The sequence below is a fragment of the Agelaius tricolor genome, unplaced genomic scaffold (genome assembly GCF_023055355.1).
Source record: "Agelaius tricolor isolate 1412-34295 unplaced genomic scaffold, bAgeTri1.0.p SCAF_7, whole genome shotgun sequence".
NCBI lineage: Eukaryota > Metazoa > Chordata > Aves > Passeriformes > Icteridae > Agelaius > Agelaius tricolor.
In genome coordinates, this window is record NW_027269267.1 from 6184521 (window position 1) to 6207615 (window position 23095).

General features: G+C 42.2%; 1 protein-coding gene across 1 annotated transcript in view; it reads right to left on the minus strand.

Annotated features, from left to right (window-relative positions):
• LOC139591556 (V-set domain containing T-cell activation inhibitor 1-like) overlaps nucleotides 1-23095 on the minus strand; it is a 34561-nt gene continuing 11466 nt past the window's right edge. The window contains exons 3-7 of the mRNA XM_071430246.1: nucleotides 11836-11908; nucleotides 11363-11415; nucleotides 5376-5717; nucleotides 4205-4240; nucleotides 1-1107 (exon numbers count right to left, since the gene is read on the minus strand). Of these exons, the coding sequence (XP_071286347.1) occupies nucleotides 1004-1107; nucleotides 4205-4240; nucleotides 5376-5717; nucleotides 11363-11415; nucleotides 11836-11843 (543 nt within the window). The 5' untranslated portion in view covers nucleotides 11844-11908 and the 3' untranslated portion in view covers nucleotides 1-1003. The remainder of the gene's footprint in view (nucleotides 1108-4204; nucleotides 4241-5375; nucleotides 5718-11362; nucleotides 11416-11835; nucleotides 11909-23095) is intronic.

A 23095-nucleotide genomic window follows, 5' to 3' on the forward strand; every position in this document is an offset into this window, starting at 1 on the left:
GGGTAATTGCAGTTCTGGCCTGAAAAAAACTTCTGCATTTCCTTGAACATTGTTTCTATGCAGGGTCCTTTGGACCCAAGTTTTGCACAGGACACCTCTGCACCTGAATTGAATGTTTCTAGAAATAAACCCATTTAGTTTGCATAGGTATCAGTTACAAGTATTCTGATGAGTTTTAAAATATTTTTTCCACTCCAAAGGTACTGTTTTTAAAGAAGTAACATTGTCCAGTAATGATTTCTCATTGCACAGTTCCAGCTTAAGAATCCAGCTTTGCCTTATTCCATGACAGAAAAAGATAATACTGAATTCAGCCTTCTGAATTTTTGGCACATTTAGCCGTGGATTTTATAGTAATACATCACTTCCTTCCTCTATATGGATATTTTATATACTTCTACCTCCTTTCTTGGTAAGCTTCACCCATCTGCTGAAGAAATACTACATTTCTTGTGGAAAAAAGGGTTCTTACTCATAGCCCATGACGCTTAGGAGTGAAAACAGAAGCTGAAGTTCCACATAATCAAGTTTCACAAGTTTTCCATCCTCACATTTCAGACAATGGGAGTGCTTTCCTACTTCCAGTTTTTGTCTGACACAGAGAGTAGTTACTCCCACTCCTCCTTTCAGTTGTCTTGAAGGACAGCAGATGAAAGGCAAAAGATCTCATTGGGATCAGCTAAAATCTGATCCTGGAGTTTTGTGAGCCTTTTCTCCTGCCATTAAAGCAAACCCACACAATCCAAAATAAATTGTGTATCCTGGCAGCACTAAAACTGGACTCCAAGAAACAAATGCAAAAGCAGACTTGCCACCTCAGAGTTTTGCTGCCCTTGGTTTTGTGGAACACCAGAATGTGGGACGTAAGCACCTATATAATGCTTGGTCTGTTCTCAGCTCTTGGTGCTCTGGAGCAGGTGTCACACTGACCCCACAGACCTGTCCTGCCCAGAAAGGTCCTCTGGTGAGGAGAACTTCCCAAAGACAAGGTTGGATTCCCCTGTCACAAGTGCCAAAGCCCCAGGGGGACCAGGAGAAGGAAAGAGAGGGGAAGCACAGCCAGACTTGGCACATCCACGGGGCTTCCGGAGGGAATCTGATTCTGCTCTGAAAAATTGAAAAAGAGAAAGTCAGCATGTAAGTGATGGCTTGACAAAAAAATATATATTATAAGTTTGCATGACACATTTTACATAAATGGATGGATGGAGGATTATTTTTAAAACAATGGATTTTGCCTCATTTTCATAATTCTCCTTTTTTTGTGTCTGTACAGAGTCCAGACAAAAAGGTCTCAAGGTACTGGGACAAATAAATTTTTCTTTTTCACAGAAAAAGTGCAGAAACCCAGCAATAATGATTGCAATTTTTCTGGATGACTGAGAATCTTTGTTTAAAATCCTGACAGAAAAGCAACAGCCAGCCAAATGTTTAATGGGAGCTGGCCCTGCCCATGGCAGGGGGCTGGGAACTGTGGGTTTGTTGAGATGCCTTCCAGTCTATGCCACTCTATGATTTCAGGATGAAAATACATTTTCCTTCTTCTTACTCAGGGCCTGAGGGAGATGTTTTGATTAAGAGTCCATAAATGATGGTAATAAATATTAAAAAATCTAGGTCACACACACTTTAGGTGGTAGCAGCACTGTGGGCCACTTTTGGTACAAAAACCACAATGTGGACAAAAGGCACAAATTACCCTTGGTACAGGTGCTACCTTCAACCTGTGCTGGATGTAGTACACAATTAAAAAGAAATTTTCAACCCCTGAGTTAAAAAGAAGAGAATGTTTTCCTATAAGTGTTCCAAGTCCTTCTCTGTGAAGAACAGGCTGTATATTGGTTTTTATATACCTGAGGGCTGTTCCTATTGCTGTGGGATCAGCTGTCAGTGTCTCACTGGAGTTAATTTATCTCTAGCCAGGGTGCTTCCCCCCTGTTCCTGGAAGGAGTTTGTGATATTAATGTGCAGAGAACAAGTAAACATCAGGTAATCCTCAGTAATGCTTTGACATAAATGTAAGGTTATAACAACAAGCCTCCTGGCCTTTTGTGTCTTCTCCCCAGGCCCTTTCATTTTTCCCAGAAAAAGTGTTAAACTAGTAGTTGGGAAAAATAATCCATGCAGCAAACAAACAGATATGTAGCCATAGTGAAACAGATGAAAATTGTTTCTGCTTGACGTAAAAATGGTATTTGTTGATCTGGTTGACTGTGAAATGTGGGAACTGTTTCTGTATATAATGCCTTTGTTCCCAGCAGGTCATTTTTAAATTTTCCTACGTCCCTTCTGAAATAACAGCTAATATAAAACAGATTCCCTTTCTCTCTTGCTTAAGAAATTGCTGAAAATTAAAAAAAAAAGGGGGGGAGCTGTGGCTGATGATTTTCTTTAAAAGAGGTTAACAACAGGAAATCGATTTTCCCTTTTTGCAAAAAATTACACTTAAAAAGTTAGGCTTTTTTTGTTCTGTCCTCCTCCCCAAGCCCCTCAAAATCCTGCAGTACAAGAACCACCAGGTGTCAAAGGTGTGTGTTTCAGGTTGTACTCCTAAAGTGAAACACTCCCCTTTTGTTTCAATAATTTATTTGTTTTCTTCCTCAATGAAAATGCCTTTTTATTATTAGAAATAGTTTATATTCAGGGGTAGTTTTCAGGGAGGTTTTGGCTGAGTCAAACATATATACAACTATCTCATTTAAATATAACACACTTACATTTGGTTTTGAGAATCTTCCACTGCTTCTGCATTAAGAAGTTTGACCCTCAATAATTTCTGATTTCTTGTGGAAGGTAACAGCTGGAGATATTCTAATTCCTGTTCTAGTTGCATTTATAAAGTAATGTGAAAGCACATTATACCATCTTGAATTTAACTTCATGTTTTTTAAAGACCTTCAGGCCAGCTAGACTACCTAGCTTAGGTCTAAAAATTAATATTTCCTGTATTTTTGCAAGTTGTTTTTTGCTTGTCAGGCACGAGAACTGTTGGGGTTGGTTTTTTTCCTTCTGTGTGATCATGAGATAAAACCCTGGAACATTTCTCTTTCTTAGTTTCTATTTGAGTTTATAGCAGCATAATCTGTCTGTAATGTCATAGTGTGGCTGAACTTATCACAATAAATGTAATATAATAATTACTATGTAAAAAGTAATTATTATAGCCCCACTCAGTAAAATAAAAACTGCTGCTGTTGATTTTATATGACCAAGTGTTATAGGTTTATTGCCAATTTAAGATTTTGTAGCACTAATAAGAATTATTTGGCTTGCAAGGAAGATATTTAGGGAAGAAGTTACTGACAATGGTATCTAGAAGCTGGGCATCCTTTCTGCACTGAGTTCACTCCAGCAGTGTTTACAAATCACCTTTGTGTAGTTACTTCTCTGTAATGAATAAAGCTAGATCATAACATCTGCACTATATTGCAATATTGCCTTTGGATGAAATCTACTTTAATTTCCCAGAAGAGCTTATGTGGAGTCATTAATCATGGTTTTTTTTGTTTTTTTTTTTAATATTTATTACCAAAGGACCCCCCAGATCTCTTGACCTGGTACCTGGTAGTGTAACTTCAGAACTACCTGAGAGGAAGTGGTAGCTAAGTGGGGTTGATCTCTTCTGCCATATCTCAAATGACAGGAGGAGAGGAAATGGCCTTAAATTATATCAGGGGACATTCAGATCAGATATGAGAAAAAAAAAATTACTGAGAGAGTGGTTGGAGGCATTGGAAGAGGTTGCCCAGGGAGGTGGTGGAATCCCTATCTCTGGAAGTGCTCAAGAGAAACCTGGATGTGGCATCTGGGGCTGATGATGGTGGGGCTGGATGACCTTGCAGGTGTCTCACAGCCTTGATGATCCTGTGGTTTATCCACAGCAAGATAATTTACAAAGGTGTTAACTCCCAGAATGGAGTGGCTTCTGCGTCCCCTGCTTTTTAGTGGTTTTTATGATGCCCATACTGGTGAGTGTCTGCAGGGACTCGAGGCTCCTGGCCCTTCAGCCTTCTTCTCCCTGCAGCCCAGCTCTGTCTCAGTGCTGGAGATGTTTTTCCCTGTCTGGGACAGCTTAGTGAGGGAGAACAGGCACCCCAAGTTTATTGGACTTTCTCTATTCAGCACATTCTGCCAATCTTGCAAATACAAAATAAAGCACAGGATAATCACCCAGACACTTGCAAGTTAAGGAGTGTTGCCTTACCAGAAGGGGAAGGTGGCTCCTCAATCCTAGGTGCAGCTGGGAAAAAACCCCACAATAATCAAGGTTAATTGTTTGAACCTAGAACTTTTTCTCTCTTTCTGATAATTCATCTAAGGGTTAATGTTATTTTTTCTCCTACATTTGTCAAACAAACTGAAAGTTTGAGTATGATCACAGAATAATATCAAAGACACCTTACTGCCCCCAAAATTTAGATGATTGAAACATTTTGATTCTGCATTTTCAAAACATCTTTTTTTTCATTTTGAAAACTGTAAAACATTTCACTTCAAAATTTTTGAACAAATGTTATTTCACTTTATATTTTGAAAGCATTTTTCTCCCAAGAATTTTGTTCATTAAAAGAAAGATATTAAAAGGATTATATTATTTGAAAATAATTTTTTTCTATTTTAAGCAGAAGTAAATTTGTGTGGTTGAGCATAATGAAATTTTCCAGCTGATTTATTCAAACAAGACGCCTTAAAAATGTACTATTTGTTTTGATGTTTATTACTTATTGTTTGATTTTCTTTTTCAGTTGGTCAAACTCAATGCCTCATCCTTCTGGTTTCTATGCTTGTAGGTAGCTCAAACAGGTTTGGCATTATTCAAACATGTATTATGGTCTCACTCATTTTCCTAAGGAGGAAAAATAAAAATTCTCGTTGCATCTGTCCAGCCATGCCACCAGACCCACATTTTGCAGCTGCAAGGGGAAAGGAAAGCAGAAACTGGCTGTCACTCCTCTGAAAGGGTCTGTCACCTGGACCTTGGATCCAATTGCCAGGATTAAACTTCTGCTTCACAGACCCACGTGCAAACAGTGAAATTAACTCTGCTGTTCCTCAGGGGCAAAGCGGATCAAGGACAGGACAAACCATAAATAACCAGAGGCTTAAATGTGGGGACGTTATTCCTTAATGTCTCCTCAAAGGGAGGATGAAGAGGCAGGTGCCTTGCCTTTAGGAGCCTTGAAGTGCTGAAGCTTAACAAAGAGGATTTATCTTTTCCTTCTCACATATTCTTTCAACAAAAGCAAGGAACAGGATGAAACTGAGTGAAAAAATGCTTTAAAAATTGAAGTAATCCCTCTCAATGGCTGCATATGGCTTATCAACAAGAAATGGCACCCTCAACTCCCTCCTCTGTACTAAAAAAAAAATCTTACCTGATACATTGAGTTTAATTGTAGATTTCTTTGTTTGGTGGCTCTCAGTCTGTCTGTAGATGCAGGAATATTCAGCATCATCCCCTAACTGGACATTAGAGATCTTTAAGGAAAGGTTGCCATGCTTCATCTGGTCCGGAAAAAGACTGGTTCTGTTATGGAATTTTTCATCCTGGCCCCCCAGTGAATCCTGCCCATTCTGAAAGAAGTGCACCAGCTGCTTGGTGCCAATCTGCCAGTAGAGCATTGACTTGGAAAGGGCCAGCTCTCCAGGAGGGGTGGTGGTGCAAGGCAGAACCACAGTTTCTCCAACAAATGCATGGCACACGGTGTCCAGCTGACCTGGAATAAAGCCCAGACAGTTCCATCAGCATGCAGCAGAGACAGGGGCACCACGATTCCTAGAATTTGGCTTCACCACATCATTATTGCCACTCTCCCTCCCAAATTCTCCTGTTTCCAGCCAGGAGGGCCATGTGTGCTCCGAGCCCAGCCAGCTGTGCAGCAGTGTGGAAACCCAGGGCACAGTGAATATTTCTCTGTCTGCTCTGGGGTGCCCTGACCCCCAGGGGAGCACTGACTCTGACCCTCATTCATGGAGAAAGTTTCTCAGACTTCAAGATAGACCAGAATCCACAAAAGTGTGAAATAGATTATAGAGAGCAGTGTAGGTGCATCACTTGGTGAGAAATTGAGGTTTTTGGGGTTTTTAGTATGTTGTGGATGGGAGCAAGATGGAGGGCACAGGGTGTGGTCCTGGGTTTCTTCTTCATGCTTCTTCTTCCTCCTTCTCCATGGGTTTGGGTGGCATTTTGTAATTGGGCAGAAAAGTCCCCATTGCAGCTCTTTGGGATCAGTTATTGGGTTAAAGGGGAAAATAATCCAGGTGTCAGTTCTTCATTGGATAGTTCAGGCTTAAAAGATCTTGTAACGAGACTGTTGGCCATTTTGTGCCTTCTGATGAAAAACTGCAGAACTCACAGCAGTGAGACTGTTTTACTGATAAGAAATAATAAACACCTGAGCCTGAACATGAAACACCATCCCAAGTGCCTTCAATCCAGACCCAGAGAAACCCACAACTGGGACTCCCACACAGCAGGACAGATGTTGATATGTGCAAGTTGCCTCCTCTTTGGAAATGTGGCTTTTGCTTGAGCTTGTTTCCCCTTAGCTGGTGATTTTTGTTCCAGCTTTTGGTATTCTCAGTCTGTGGGATTAGGTGTCTGATTTGACTTTAATTAATAGGTCAGGTCACAAGAGGAAAAGGGGATGCAGGGAAGTGGGGGTGGGCAGATATGATGAAACAAGTTCTAGTTTTGTAGGAAGTCTGTCTGAAAAAAAGGAGAAGTGTAAAAACAGTGCTAGACCAGGAGAAAAATCCTGGATGAGTTTGGTCTCCCACATCTCCCATTATTTGGCTACCAGATCACAATTCCCAACTTTTAAGCAATGTGCTGGGGGCTCCCATCCCCCTTTCTCTGCAAAATCTTGCAGAGGGTCTGACAGAAAAGAGTTTTTTTTCTGCAGGTCTGGCTTGGTGCACTCTTGCTGATCCCTGTCTGGTGGTCTCACACTCTTGGGTGTTAATCTGCAGCAGCCAGAAAGAAGAGTCTGTCATTCCCACTTTGGAGAAATGGTTTTTCCAAGACCTTGGGGAGACTTGGTGGATGTCCTTGACATCAGGCAGAGGTGTTACCAACCTTCCCAACCTTGCCAACCAATTCTAGCACATGCAAGAGCCAGGATGGAGGCATCCTGCAGGTGGGCAAACAGGGGCACAGGCAGGGCAGGCAGCTGCACCCCACTTATACACACTGTTCATTTAATAACTTTGTGCCAATTATTTCTATAAATCTTTCCAAGTGAGCTGAAAGCATACTAAAACTTGCAAAAATGGATGAGTCTGCCACTATCAGGTAGGACAATTCTTATCAGATTGTAGTGCCACATTTTCTAGGGTAGACTGGGTAATGAAGAAAGTTTTAATGCATTTATAAAGCATGAACAACTAGGTATTTCCAGCACAGAATGTGGGCTTAAATTAGCACTCTGACCAAACCTGTTGCATAAAATAATATTATAAATTAAATGCAGATTAATTAATTTGGATGAAAAAGTTATTCCCAGCATGGAACAGAGCAAAAGCAGTGTAAGTCTGTGACTGCACCAAAAAGAAAACCTAAAATTCACTGTGAAACAACTCAATCTGCTTCCATGGCCAAAGTTTTGGGAAGCATAAGGGGCAAGTAATTGGACTCAATATTGAAATAAATATTCTTGGTTGCAGTGGGGTCACTCCTGTGTTCCTGGCTTGCATCAGCTCTCTGCATATGTCAGGCTAAAGAGCAGAGTCCCAGTTTCCCCTTGAAGGCAGTGACATCAGCCATGGCTCAGCTTGTCACATGGCTCAGCTTGTTACATCCTTTGTTTCCAGATCAATCAGACCTTTTTGGTGTCACACTGTGTTTATGCAGGCATGAAAGCAGAAGGAAAACCACGATCCAGACAGCTGAATCTCAGAGCCAAGTAAATGTCTTCAGTAATAACTCTATCACCACACATCTGCTTTTCTTTGGTTTTATAGTTTTCAGCTGAAAATCCCAGCCAAGTTTGCCCAACAATGTCAGCTTTTAGCTGAAAAAAACACATATCCCAAGACTTTTTTCTGGTTAGTGGTGGAAGGAGAATCCCCTTGTTGTGTGGAGAGCTGAGCCATTTGGTCATTATGCTTTGGCCATGACAAAAAATTCTTCACAGGGTGATTAGACCTGGGAACAGGCTGCCCAGGGAGGTGGTGGAATCACCACCCCTGGAGATGTGTAAGGAAAGACTGCACATGGCACTCAGAGCCATGATCTGGTGGTGTTTGGTCACAGCTTGGACTTGATGATCTCAGAGGTCTTTTCCATCCTAATTGATTCTGTGGTTCTGCAATTTTCAGAATGTATCAGTTGCTGGCCAGGATTTGCTTCTCAAAGGGCACTTGGATTATAACAAAGCTCAGCCTCCCCTGCACTGCGCCCTTCCTGCCCCAGCATGTGTCACCCTGCAATCAGTGACACACCCAGGCAGGGCCATCAGCTGTCCCAGCACATCCCAAGGGGCCACTGCTGGATGAAGGAGAGGATGGAGTATCCTGAACCCATTCCCTGAGCTGTTTAGGCCTGGGGAAATGTTGGAACCCTGGATGCTGAGAATTTAAAACTTTCTGTTCTGAAAGGACGGGCCCTGAAGAGAACACTGCATTGGACCTGAGGCCATGGAGAAAGCTTCCAAAATGGAATGATAGAACTGGGATTGTGGGTGTGTAGTTTGATTAGAAGTGTGTAATATCACAGGGTGGAAAACTTAGAGTTTAAGGGTTTAGAATATAGTAATATATATTGTGGTGCTTGCTGAGGTCCTCAGGACAAGAGATGAGAAATCTGACTCTGTGTTCTCAGAAGGCTGATTATCATATCATATCATATCATATCATATCATATCATATCATATCATATCATATCATCATAATGCTATACTAAAACTATACTAAAGAAAGAGAAAGGATGCATCAGAAGGCTTAGCAAGAATGATGATGAAAGCTCATGACTCACTCCTCAGAGTCCCACACAGCTGATGGTGATTGGTCATTAAGTTAAAACAATTCACATGGAACCAATCAAACATTCACCTGTTGGTAAACAATGTCCAGACCACATTCCAAAGCAGCAAACACAGGAGCAGCAATCATATAATTATTATTTACATTTTTCTCTGAGTCTTCTCAGCTTTGCAGAAGAAATCCTGGCAAAAGGATTTTTCAGAAAATTGACAGTGACAATATCTAAAGCTAAGTTGGAGGTTTTAGGACAGAGGCTGGTCCTTCTTTACCTTCTTCTGCATGTGTTTGGGGATATTTTGTAATTAGACAGAAAAGTCTGCATCGTGGGACGTGAGTAATTAGTTATGAGGTTAAAAGTAAAAATAATTTAGGTGTCATTTCTTGAATGGACACTTTTTCCTTAAAAGACCTTGTAGAGAGATAGATACGGGGTCATTTTTTAGCTTGTTAGTAGGATGCTGTAGAACTCACTGCTTGTAAGATTGTAATATAGATAAGAAATAATAAACATTTGAGCCAGAGCACAAAATACCATCTCTAGCACTTTCATCCTGATCCTGACAGGGAAAGGCTGTGCTCAGCAGTGTCCCCAGGGCATGGCCATGTGTGAAAGCAGATTGTGGTTCTGGCTGACCCTGACCATGGTCAGGAAACCACAGGGGGAGAGGAGTGTGCCTGAGGCTGCTGCAGGGGTTTGGCAGGCAGGGGAAGAAAGGAGCCTCCAGAGGAGGAGGGAGAGAGACTTTCCTGGTGGGAAAAGTCCTGACTGCAGGGTGCTGTGAGGGGGGAGAGTGCCTGCAATGCATGCTGCTGCACTTGCATGAAGAAAAGATGGTAAACAGAGCTTGTAGCTCCATGCAGAAAAATGGACAATAAGGATTTTCCCAACGAGCAAAGGAGGGAGGAAGGGTGTGGGTCCTACCTCCTGGCTGTGGACTCCTGTACATTTGATACTGGTTTTAGCAGTGCACCTATTTGCTCTTGGTTCTTTTTCTGAAGGTGGAGGACAGCCGTATTTAGCATACCTGAACTGAGCCATACCCATTCCCTCTCCTCCATGACATGGTGTACAAACCTTGCAACACTCACGAGGACCCTGCAAACAGCCACAGGGTCCAGCCCACCCTGTCCTCCCTGCTTCCAGCTGGTAAAATCAGGGCAGAAGGAGGCAGGAAAGGAGGCACTGCTGGAGCTGGCTGGGATAAGAGCAGGTGTCTGAAATCTGCTGTAATGAGTGATTTAATCAGCCCACAGCTGCAAGAGGTCTTTGGTAGATGGGGAGAACAGACTTCTGGGGGCAAGTCAAGTACGAGTCCTTATAGAAGCCAGTCTTGAGAGGAAGAGTAAAGTCCTGCTGAAGGCTGGTGGTGCTGGTAGAGCTTCCCACTGAGGCTGTTACTGCAGCAAGAAATGTGGAAGCAGGGAACTTCCTGGCCAGAAAACTGGAGTAGTTGTGGTGGCACTTGCTGCTGAGGTGTGTAAATCAGGATTAAGAGTGCTCATCTTACCTAGCAAGAAAGCTTTGCACATGGAAGGGGCAGCTCTCCATGTAGGAGATTAATGTTGCCACACAGCTTTCACTTGCAGTAATGAGGAAAGTGGGATGAGTTTATTTTGTGAATTAAAAAAAAAAAAGTATGTGTTTTAAGTATTGTTGGAATGTTTAAGCCTGTTAAGATGAAGTTGAATGTGACAATTTAGCCAATCTGTAAGATTCCTGTAATGAGAAAACTCTCCTGCTTCAGCAATTGAAGTGTGGTGCAGGGAAGCTCATGAAGATTGGGCCTTTTTTTGTTCTCCCCCTTGTTTTCCAGGTGAAGTGTAGCATCCTTAACCACCACAGTGTCTGGCAAATGTGAGGCTTTTCTGGGCAAACAGAGGAGTCCTGACCACACACAGAGGTCTTATTACTACTGTCCTTAAACATCAATGAGGAAACTGCATCTTGTATAAAGTTCTCTCAACAACATGTACTGGTTTATCCTTTTCATAGGCAAGATGGTATCTAATTCCTATAATGTCAGAAAGTCAACTCTGCTAGAACTAAGCAGATGCAAGATGGTTTGGGGTTTTAAAGGATGATTCCAAGTAATATTTAATATTATTAAAATGATGGGGTACTTTTAAACATATGGCAGGATAAACTTTATAGGTAAAGGTTTATGGGTCTGAAACACCTTAAATTTGAAAACCACTGCTTTTGGATACAGAAGTTTATCTGAGGGTTATGACCTGTACTCTCAAACTTTGGATTGTGATGAAATATATGCAAATCAATACATTCATTTGTTCTGTTTTGCTCCAAGGTTCTGCTTGCAGCTTGTGTGTTTGCATGTAAATGCCTCTGCAAATTCCTGGGTGTGCACTATGGAACATTTACCTCTGGGCAGAGAAGCAAGCAGTAAGCAGGCAACCATCCAGAGAGCAGTCTCCCTAGTGAGAAGGAGAGAGAAGAGAGAAAGGTCAAATGCTTTGTTGGGTTGCTGGAGCAGAGATCAAAGACCTTTCCTCTGGTGTAATTTATGCCATCTTTCCCAGCTCCCTCCTCTGTGAAGGTAATTTGGACATGAAGCTGGACGGGTTAGAAATCCTGGCTTGTTTTGCCATCTAGTTTTGGTGTGGGTTTTATCTGCTGCCTGTAGAACTGAGGTTTCTCAGTGCTCATGATGGGACAAGGCTTCATTTGCCAACTCCAGACCTGTACTTCCCTCTTGCCTTCACATACAGGCAATGTTAATTGCATCTACATAGTCATAGTTTGATCCTGAGATTATTTTCTGTTGGTAATTAAATGAAATTCCTTCTGCTCCCAAACTTCAGCTCCTTCACAGCCCAAGGAAAAGCAGAACTTACCATTTCATTTTTGTGCCTCCCAGCCCTTGGGAATCAGGAGCTTCACCAGACACTTCAGCTGCCACTTGTGTCTCTGCAAAAGAGTGAAAGGGCTCTTAATTTTTTGTTAGCAGTATTCCTTGTAAGAGAGAACAGGTTATTTACTGATGCTTAGTTTGCTGTTTTCTTTCACTTTGTGTATGTAAAACACAGGGTGTTATATAATTTCTAGGTATATATAATTTACAGTCTGTGTTTGTAAATTCACTGTGTTGTGGGGGGTTTTTTTGGTTTGTTTTTTTTTTTTTTGCACACACTCTTACAATACCAAGAATGTATTTTCCTGTGTAGGACGGATGTGAGTCACAAGCCCTGCACTGACTAGCCCTCAGCTCAGTGAAGGGATTTTTTGTTCTGCAGCCAGCTGAGAGGAGAAGGTGGAGAAACCTGATGGGTGTTGTATTTATCAGGAGGTGCAGGCACCATCCTACAAACTGCTAAATACCACCAAAGCTGCACACATCCCAACAAAATAATGAGCCTGTAAGGAAAGTGAAAATATTTCCTTTGAGGAGGCTTTTAAATCAGGTACCTTCTCAGGAAAAAATCCAAAATGGAGCAGGAGTGGAGATGGGAATGAATGTGGAGTTTGGGCTTCCTTTTGCCATCCTCATTAGGATCTCACAGGTTAAGGAGTACAAATATCAGAGTGATTGTTCCTCTCTGTGTGCTCAGAGATGATCCTTGTGAGAGCTTTGTGGACAGCTGGCCAGCTGAGAAAGGTCACGTCTACATGATAGCATTGGTTGAGTTAGAAGGAGACAAGTCTAGGATTTAGCAGTCAGTGTCAGTCTAGGATTCAGCAGTCAGTGTCCAACCACTGACCAGGATATTGTGCCCTTGGTGCAACAACAGGATAGAGGAGAGGATCTTTTGCCAAAAATATGAGGATAGTTTCAGCAGAATAACCACAAGAATGTAGAAGTAGTAACAAAATAACCATAAGAATATAGAAGTAGGCGTGGTTGACCAATAAGTAATTAACCAATAATGAGCTCAGCTTTGCAATATGTATAAGCCACATTAACACCAATATAAATATGTGTGAACCATCAATAAAGTTTGAGACTTGCTGATCACGCATATTGAGTGCCGCATTTCTTCTGCCGATCCAACAATTCTGATGGTGGAAGCAGTGTTTTAGCCAGGATTCTCTTCCCCCTGAGGGAGCTCTGTGTGGGAAGGGTGCTGGTGCTGTTCTCCTGGCTGTTGCTCCTGCCACAAGTGTGGCTTCCTGGGGACCTGGATTTGTGTTCTTCCCTCTCTCCTCATGGCCAAGCCCTGCTCATGAATTGTTCAACAGCCCCATCCTGGTACTCAGTGCAAACCATCTGCCATCGTTGGCTTCTTTGACATTAACAGTGTGTCCTGCCTGTCTCTGCTGGACTCCCATGGCTGCCTCCCTCCCCACTGAGGAGGTTTTGGGCAAGGGTGTACATTTATGGAAGTTTATTCCATACTTGTTTCCTTCCTGCCTACCTGTTGTCAATGAAACAGAGGCACTGATGGTTGCTCTTATCACAGAATCATTGGGGTTGGAAAAGGCCTCTGAGATAGAATAACCTTTGTCAGCCAGACCAGAGTGCCATGTCCCGTTCTTTCTTGAGCACCTGCAGGGCTGCAGAATCCACCACCTCCCTGTGGAAGAATTTTTCACAGAAAGGGTGGTTAAGCATTGGAGTGCTTCTTCCTGATGTCCAGCCTGAACCTCCCCAGGTACAGTTTGGGGCTGTGTCCTCTCATTGTGGCTGCCTGTGACAAGAGTTGAGTTTATCTGCCCTCTCAGCTTTGTGCAGATGTTCCATTCCTCATACAGCTGCCAAAATACCAGGAGCACTTGTTCTGCTGGACTAGGGCTCCCCAGGAGCCTCTCCTGTCAGGCAGCAGTGAGGTCTGGCCATGCTGAGGGTGTCTGGCCAAGCAGCTCATGCTCTGTGGTACTGTGGCCATGTCCACTCTCTCTCTACATACAGGTGGTCCTTATGATAATCTCCTTATCCAAAAACAGCTAAACATTTTGGCATGTATAGGCAGCTAACAGGCATTTTTAAAAGTACAGTGGCAGCAGACAGGAATGACCCACAAGGCAGAGCTGCTGAAAGTTGTATTATTCTTCTGGAAGGTCAGTAATTTTCTGACAGTTTTCAGTCTGACTCCAGGAAAACCAGGGTGGCTCCTGAAAGTTGTATTATTCTTGTGGAGCATCAGTTGTTTTCTGTCAGTTTTGATTCTGACTCCAGGAAAAGCAGGGTGGTTGTTCCAGCATAGCTGGTTTGTTTGGGTCCCTGCCTTTGGCTGCCTTCCTCCCACGGACTCCCTGTGGAGTTTCTGCTTCTCAGAAATGCCTCTCTGGAAGTTTTGGATTGAGGGCTGACTGAGATCAGAATTAAGATACACAATTCAGACACAATTTGGTATGCTGAGCTCTCTTGCCATCCACGTGCTGGAGTTACTTCCCTACTGGAGTTAAGCTTGTGCATAAAGAGAGCAATGCTGGTCTTTTTTAAGGAAGCAGAACCAAACCACAGGAATGCTTCAGATGGTCTAGCTGGAGCACCTGACCCTAATTTAGCTTAATTCAGCACTGTATAGTTGAAATAACATTTCTTTCTGGTTTGAGCTGACTTAACTTGATGCTCCTACTACCCTAAAGAAGAGATCTCTTCCTGTCTGTTCAGCTGAGCTGGTGTAAGATGTTTTCTGCACCATGTGGATAAGCACTTAAAACAGTTTCTATTTTATATTTCATTTTTCTTATTTTCCATTTCTGGTTTGAATTAAATAGAAGCTTGGAAACTTACAGTTTTTTCTTTCTAATTTTTTTTCAGATTTAAAATTTGATCCATTTATTGATCATTTAAATCAGCTGTAGGAATTAGGACTTTTTCTTTTTCCAGAGGTTAAAATAATTAACAGAGTAAGGCTTTGCAATGAATAGTCACTTCAGGAAGAATTCAAATGCTAATTAGTAACTCTTTAACATGCTAAGCTACCTGAAATAACTAAAACACTGAGTGCAATTAAAATATATGATTGAATTGTAAAATGTATGATTAACTTGTAAAGCATATTATTAAATTGTAAAATTATGATCTTCTTGACAATCTTTGTCACCCAGCTTTTGTGTCATATGTGCAAGGCCATGTATTGAGCATGCTAGCTCAGCCTGCGTTAAAATTAAATTAATCAAGTAGTGAAGTAACCAAATGTTCCCAGTAGAACTGCAGGGCTTTGTGTCCCAAAGCAAAAGGATTCCAATTGTCCCTTTCCAGTGCAGGAGGGATGGGTGAGAAAGGGTCTAAATGCTACTGTCAAAGTTATAATGCTCTTGGGAGCACTGAAACTCTTCATGTGTGGTGACCACAGAGTGTGACACTGATATCAAAGTGGTTGTGAACTGAGTGGGCAGGACAAACTGAGGGAACTGATTTGCTTTTTCAGCTCTTCCACCTCACCTGGCACCATCCAGCCCTGGGCACGGAATGAGTGGCTGTGCAAGGTGGAGCAGGCACCAGCTGGAGAAGGCAGCAGCACTTCTGAAAGGATTAGCCAAAATCACCCAGCAGATGAATGAAGGCTGCTGCCAAGGTGGAAACTTCTCATTGTGCACCTGGCAAGGCTTGGTAGCTCAGTCACTGGTAATTTTTTCAAGCATGGTTTTTATTCCCCTTCCTTCCTTGCATACCTTTGGCTTTTGAGAACAGATTTATGCAAAGTGGCTGTTGTTACTGGTGCTTGCAGGAGCGTGGGGGAGGCACCTTTCTCCATGACTTTGTGAAATCCCGAGTGTACCCTGAGCTGAAAAATGCCACCTTGCTGTTCCTTACCCACATCAAGGCAATTTTCTGTCATTTCCTTAAATGCTCTCCTCTCATGTAACCACAGTAACAGTCCTATTACATTTAGGTAAAAGCCATTAGTTAATAGAAAGCTAATGAGTGAGTTTGCAAGTGGAAATTACACTCTGGTTTCTTAGAGAAAGTTTTATGATGCAACAGCCTGTACTGAAACTGGGTGATTACTTCTGGTCTCATCTGAAAGCAACCAATAAACAACATGAGGCATAAATTTACAGGCTTGCCCTATAATTAGTTCAAGGACAGGGATTTAAGACATCTTGGAGAGGGGTATATGCTGATACATAGTCAAAAGCAACAGTGGCTTCCTCTTCAAGGATTCTAGGTTTTGAAATTGCCCTAATTTGAAAGCAATCTTCTGGAAGTTTGAGTGGTGGCAGCAAGGGTTTCTGTAGCCACCCTTGTGGCCCAAGGCAGTGGGAAGGAAGGAAGGAGTGTCCTCTTCTTCCTTGGGGGACTGCCTGGAGCTTCAGGCTGCAAAATGTGCTGTGGTGACAGCTGGGTCTTGCATTGGGATCCTTATCTTCAGGTGCCCTGCTGTGGGTGGCTGGCCTGGTTTTCATGTTTGTTTGTTTTAGCAAACTTTATGCAGTTGTAATTCTCTGAATTTCCCTTCTCTGCTGAGCACTGGGGTTCTGTGTGCTCTGTGCTGCAGTCACCCCAGCCCAGCTGTGGAGGTGGTGGGTGGGGTGCTGCCTTTGGGCTCTCCTGGGTTTCCCCATGCTGCTGGAATGTCCCATTGCTTGTTTAAGGCTTGTTGTGGGCCACAAACAGGCTCTGGGGACTGAAAGGTTAGCAAAGGCATTTCTGATCTGAAAAGGTTTTCCTTCTGGGAACAATGAATGAATGAGTGATGGTGCATGGTTTGCTCCTGGTGGAAAGCTGTAGAATCAAAGAATCATTAAAATTGGAAAAGTCCTTTAAGATCATCAAGTCCACCTGTCAACTCAGCACCACTGCTGTGTTCACCACTAAACCATGCCCTCAAGAGCCACCTCTACACATTTTCTGACCACTTCCACAGATAGTGACTCCATCATTTCCCTGGGAAGCCTGTTCCAGTGCTTTACAACCCTTAATTTTTTTCCTGATATCTAATCTAAACCTCCCCTGGTGCAACTTGAGGCCACTTCTGGTCCTGTCAGTTGTTGCCTGGGAGAAGAGGCTGACTCCCACCTGGCTACAGCCTCCTTCAAATAATTGTAGAGAGTGATAAGGCTTTCCCTGAGCCTTCTGTTCTTCAGGCTGAACATCCTCAGCTGCTCCTCACCACACCTGTGCTCCAGACCCTTTCCCACCCCCGTTGTCCCTTGTTTGCTCCACTGTACCACATACAGGTCCTGCAGCAGGAACTTAGAGCCTCCCTGGCTTTTAAATAAACAGCTTTGGTAAAGAGAAATTTATCTCTGTGCATGGAAATAAAATGCATAGGGAAAACAGGAATTTCAGTTTATAATGGACCAGTTTCCAGAATTCAAACATAAATAAAGATCTTCCCAAGGGTTTGAAGGAAAATAGCAAAACTATAGAGGTGTCTGGCAAAAAACAGACTGTATGTGACCTCTCACACTTAGCAGGCTGGAAGCCTTGGGAAACTAGACTGTGTTTTTGATTTCAGAAACAGCCATTCTAAATAGCTCTCAGACTGAACTGAGGTAGTCTGTGGCTTTGTAAAATGGGAGGAGTTTGATGGCTCAGGGGACTGATGCTAAAAGTGGCACGTTTCATTTCATGTTTCAGGGGGAAGGAAGCATGCTCTTGGTATGCAAGTGAACAGAATTCAACCCTGAGCAAATGAAGCTACAGTCTTGTGGCTGTTTGGTGGTTTCATGTTAAGTCTGGTCTGATTGAATTCTCAGACACTCAAGATCTGTCGCATCCATGTTTCCTGCTGTTATTTCTGAGAAATGTGTCTGTCATCTCCTCAATTGCCTTGTATGGAGGCAAATCCACGAACGAGGAGGATTTTTGTGCTTGGTCCAGAGGGATGTTGTGTCTCTGCTGCCTTTGGGTGTGGGAACCCAGAACATCCCTCTGGCTGTCCAGGATGGCCAAGACCCCTGCCAGGGGGCTCAGGAGCCCTGGCACAGAGCCCAAAACACCTGTGGGTTTGATTATGATCCGTGGAGCAAATTACCAACCTTAGATGAAGATCTGCAAGCCACAATAGTTTAGGTAGAATAATAGTGAAGTTATCACGGGGTGGAAAAGTAGATTTTGGGGTTTCTGGTATGGGGGTTCGGGAGGCAAGATGGAGGGAACTGGGCATGTCCAGCCTTTCTCCTTCTTCTTCTTGGCCTCCATCTCCTGCTGTGATGTTGGCACTTTCAGATTGGTTTAGAGTAGAAGCTCACTGTCTAACATAGGTGATAGGCATTGGAAAGTAATTGTAAACATTGTACACGTAGTTTTTAGTATAGAGACATAACAGTGCCCTGGGGGCAGGCAGAGTGCCTGGAACTGTCCTGCTGGATGGACCTCGGCAGGACAGGAGAAAATTTTTTATAGATAAGATACAATAAACAACCTTGAGACTGAGAACTGAAGAGCTCCAACTCATTCTTCAAGCACTTGGGCTGGGAAAAGAGACTTTCTAATGTATCTCGGGATCACTCTGACAAGATAAAAATCCTGACATTTGGGGTCGGTGTTTGGCAGTTTGGCATGACATCTGTCTGTCATTTTCAGTAGTGGGCCCTAATCCCATTTTCTTAAGACATGCTTTATTTTCTATGTGAGATAACTTTGGAGCATTTAGCTTTCCAAGAGAATGCTGCTGCTGCATGGCAGAGCAGTGCCTTCCATTTGCTTTCTACCTGTTGCAAAGTCTCTTGGCATAGGGAGGGACTTCTTCCCTCTAAATCCCTAGGAAATGTTCCCAGCCCCACCTATCCCTGTCTTGTGTGTCCTAAGCCCTCCTGGGACTGAGTTCTGCAGATCTGACACTGTGACATCTCAGGAAGCACAGCCTAAGCAGTATAAGTGTGTGTGTGTGTGTGTGTGTGTGTGTGTGTGTGTGTGTATGTATGTATATATATATGTATGTGTATATATATGTATGTATATATATATGTATGTATGTATATGTGTGTGTATATATAAATATATATATGTATGTGTGTGTATATATAAATATATATGTATGTATATATGTGTATGTGTGTGTATATATATATATGCATATATATATATGCATATATATGTATCTATATATCTATTTGTATCCCCTCCTTGACCCTCGTGCTCATGGGTGGGATTTATTCCTTGTGACTAGTGGTCTGTGGTGGTATCATGCCCTTTGATGAAGCTTCTGGAATGAGACAAAAAAGCCATGGTTCCTTTTTGTAAAGTCCTTCTGACAGCTCCCACAAAAGTTCTTCTTTTTCTCAATTCCTTTTTGCCTTTCTGAGAGTTTCCAGTGCTCTTTATCTTCCAGTTCCAACAAAATATATTTTTTTCCTCTTTTGGTGAATAAATTATTCTTCTCAAGAATAAAGATTTGTTTCAAGAGATTAGTTATGTGAAAAAGGCACAGGTGTGTGAGGCTTTACCTTTTAGGAAACTGTAGTCCTAAAGAAGTAGCTCCCAAGTGACAATGCAGAAAGAGACAAGGATTCATTCAGCTGAATCTATGTTATGTATTTTTTCTTATTTGGAAGGCAATTCCTGCCTGAACATCTGCTTCTAGTACTCTCTGTATAATGGTTTATTTTAGTGTTGTTTAACCTACAGAGGTATTGCAGGCTAGAATGTTAACATGGAAATAAGGATTTGATTTTTTTCTTCACTGGGGTCTTTTTTTCCTCTGGCATCTGCTCAAACTAACCCTTAAATCAGGGTTATTGATATTGCCTGACTCTGGAGTACTCAACAACCAAGCAGCTAAGCTGATTCTTAGATTAAATTATGTAAAGAATCCTGGAGGCATTATTAGTTTAACTGATATTAGTGAAAATGTTTGGATTAATACAACACTGACCAATACTAATACTTCTAAAGTGGATGATCTGGAGATGTAAAAATGAGACCTGGTTTTGAAGAGTGATGATGCAGTCTGGGTTACTAGCATCACTTTGGAACAGAGAGCTCAGCTTCTGTACAAGTGTGCCACAATCTCTGAAATGATTACTGAGCCTTACTGACTGGATGTGTGTGAGATACAAACTGGGGAGGAACTGATTGGAGTAAGAGAGAAGATAGGTGAAATAAAAATACCTCACTATCCTCCTTCCTCTAGCCTTCCACACATTAATTATGTATTAATTATGTCAGATGGTAGGAATTCTGGAATATGCCTCCCCACACATTAATTATGTATTAATTATGTCAGATGGTAGGAATTCTGGAATATGCCTCCTCATAGGACAGATACAGGCAAGAAGGACCAAAATGGATTGAAATATGTGGGAAGTTCTTGCATAGTATGGGTGTGGTTGGCAGGTAATTTGCCTTGCCTTTTCTCTCCCATTTTCCCTCCCATTGCAGTTACTACTTGCCTGAAAGGGCTTTGTGCCACCTGGATTAGAGATTCCCTAAGTGAAACGATTCTATCTTGTTAAAAATGAGGATGGAAGCCTAATCCTTCTGTTAGTCTGTTACATGTAGAAACCTCCCTACAATGAAATATCTCTACCTAGTTTAAATTTCTGCAAATAGTTTGCAGCTCCAATATTTAATGGGCTGAGCTCCTCTGCTTGCATGGAAATCACACAATTATTTGAGCTCTTCCTTTGTTACTAAGCTCCCACAGAGGGACAAGGTACATGCACAGCTAGATGTGTACAAGGCTGGTTCAGGCTTCTTGGAAAAACAGAGTCAGGAGGGTATTGCTGCCTGGAATGATGGAAAGGGCAAGGAAAACTTAGAGAGGAGGTAACTTGACAAAAATTGAGTTACTGAACACTAAGTAAGGGCCCAAGGCCAGGATGGATGAGGCTCTGAGCAGCCCAGTCTAGTGGAAGATGTTCCTGCCCATGGAGAGGGGTTGGAATGAGGTGATCTTTAAAATCCCTTAATACCCAGACCAACCTATGAACAGTATTGAGCTGTTAAGTTTGCAAAGCTCCAAAATGATCCATTTTAAAAGTGTGGGTTTTTTTCCTGTCCACTCTGCAGCTATCTTTCACACAGAGCCAGGATTATAAAACCCCCTTGGTAAATGTTAACAGCCAAGGAAGGAAAGAGGAAAACTCCCTCCCTTGGAAGTTTTGTATCCAGGTGGTGGATATAGCCTAATCAAAAGGGAGAGGGAGAAAGGGAAATTCTGGGGGAATTTCTTAGCAAGCAGAAGGGAAACTATTTCAGGCTCAAGAGACTGCTTTGAGCTGACAGAATAGTCAATAAAATGCCTTTATTACTTTTGTTTGATGCCTTATATAGGAGGAAGTGTAACACACAACTGCCAGAGAATTTCTATTCTCCAAAATGACTTTCCAGCCCAATATTGTGAGAGCAGGGAAAATCCTGACATACAGATGTTTATTTTTGCTAGCAAGAAGCTCCAGGATTACTAGTTTCTTTTCCTTATTGTGATTCTTCTCTTCCCTTAGCTATTTTAATTTTATAATATCTCAAAAAGAGGTTCTTTCTACAAGATGTGGTTGTTAGTGATACATATAACAATCCTACCAAGCCTCGGTAGTCAATTGATTTTTTTCCCTCTATCAGACCTGTTAGGACAATATATCTCATCCCTGACTTGTAATGCCAAAATAATTGTAATTATATTTCCTATCAGACAAGAAGAGGAAGAAACTTGGACCAAGTTCAGAAAATGTTTTTGTTCTACAGGAGGGAGTTAAGTATTCATCAACAAATTGATGAGCCTGACAGGTAAATGAGGCTAATTAGCAGCCTATGCACTGTGAAAGGTGGGTCTGAAAATGGAAGTTCAGGGTGCCAGGGTGAGGGAGAGAAAGAAACCGAAATTATTCAAGGCTGGTGTAACTTCTCTTGGCTCTTTCCTGGAGGTTAATGTTCCCTTTATGGGGACTGAGGTGACAGAGTCCCCTGCTGAAGGTTTGTACACCTGGAAGATAAACCCTGAGAACAGCTCCTCTGAGCAACAGAAACCACCTGAGTAACAGCCAGTGTTTTTCAGCTACTAAATGCAGTTGTTTGAACATGTTTATGAGCAACTGTTCATCATAGAGTTCTTATAGACCTGGAACAAATCCTGGGGCAAATCAATGATAATAATTAGCTGACTGATGTCAGAGCTAAGGAACTCAAAGCAGCTGGTCTCTGCCTGAGCTGGTCTCTCAAGGAACATTGCTCTCTTAAAGTAAAAGTGAAGGTGTCTGGGTTTTATATGAGGTTTGTTTTCTCACAGTTCTTGTAAACTGACCTGCAACTGCAGTTTGTGAGAACTTTTCAAGGAGAGAGGAGCTGTTTACAGAAGAACTTTTCCCAAGTGATTCATGGCATGTACACACATAGCACACCCAGTACCTCTGGTGTGCTGCTGAATTATCTCTGAAACTTCTGCAGGTTCCACTGGCACCTTTTCTTATGCAAGGAAAAAACCAGATGTGCAAATAATTAAGAAATGGAAAAGCTGTTCCCTTCTCCAGGAGCCCAACTCGGCTTTTTCCACAGATGCCCATTGTAAAGCACAAAGTATAATGGAATACTTTGTATTAGTAAAAAGATGGACTCCTAGTGGTTCAAGGGCTCTTGAATCAGGGACAAAAATAAGACTGAGAGTTGCCAAATATTGCAGGCTTAAACCTGACCCCGTCTTCCCCATGGAATTGCTTTCCCAACCCCTGCTTTTTGAAAATATTTATGAAGCTGCAGCCTACACAGTCTTTTAAACCTAGCTGCTCTGGTGTTGGAGCAGAAAGCTTCCAGTTGTATGGCTGTGTTACAATCATGATAATATTAATCTACAATTAACTTCTGTTTGTCAGAGATATGAACAGGATGCTAAGCACAGGCCCTTAAAAATGCTTGTAAGCACTTCATGCTTCTTTGCTAACCTGCAAATAATTGTTCCAAGTGCAGAACAGTCATACAGAGATATTTTGCCCAGGTGCTGAAGGTCTGTAGACTTTTGGCTTCATAGTTGAGGTGGATGTGTTTTTTTGTCTGAAGAAAATGTCTGTAACAGTCAATTTGTGTAAAAAGGAGAAGGAAGAGTTGAGGATCATAAGCACTTCCTGCAGGCCCCATGCTCTGGAATGTTTCCTCAATGTTCTTAAAGCTTTCAGGCCTTTTTAATGCCTCGTTCAGATTGAGTTCAGCCAAATGATTTTCTATCTGGAGCACCCATCTCTCAAGCATTGTGTAAGCATGATGAGATCTTGTCTCATTCTTGTCCCACCAGCAAAACAGCAATTTCTGTTATTAATGCAACAGCATTA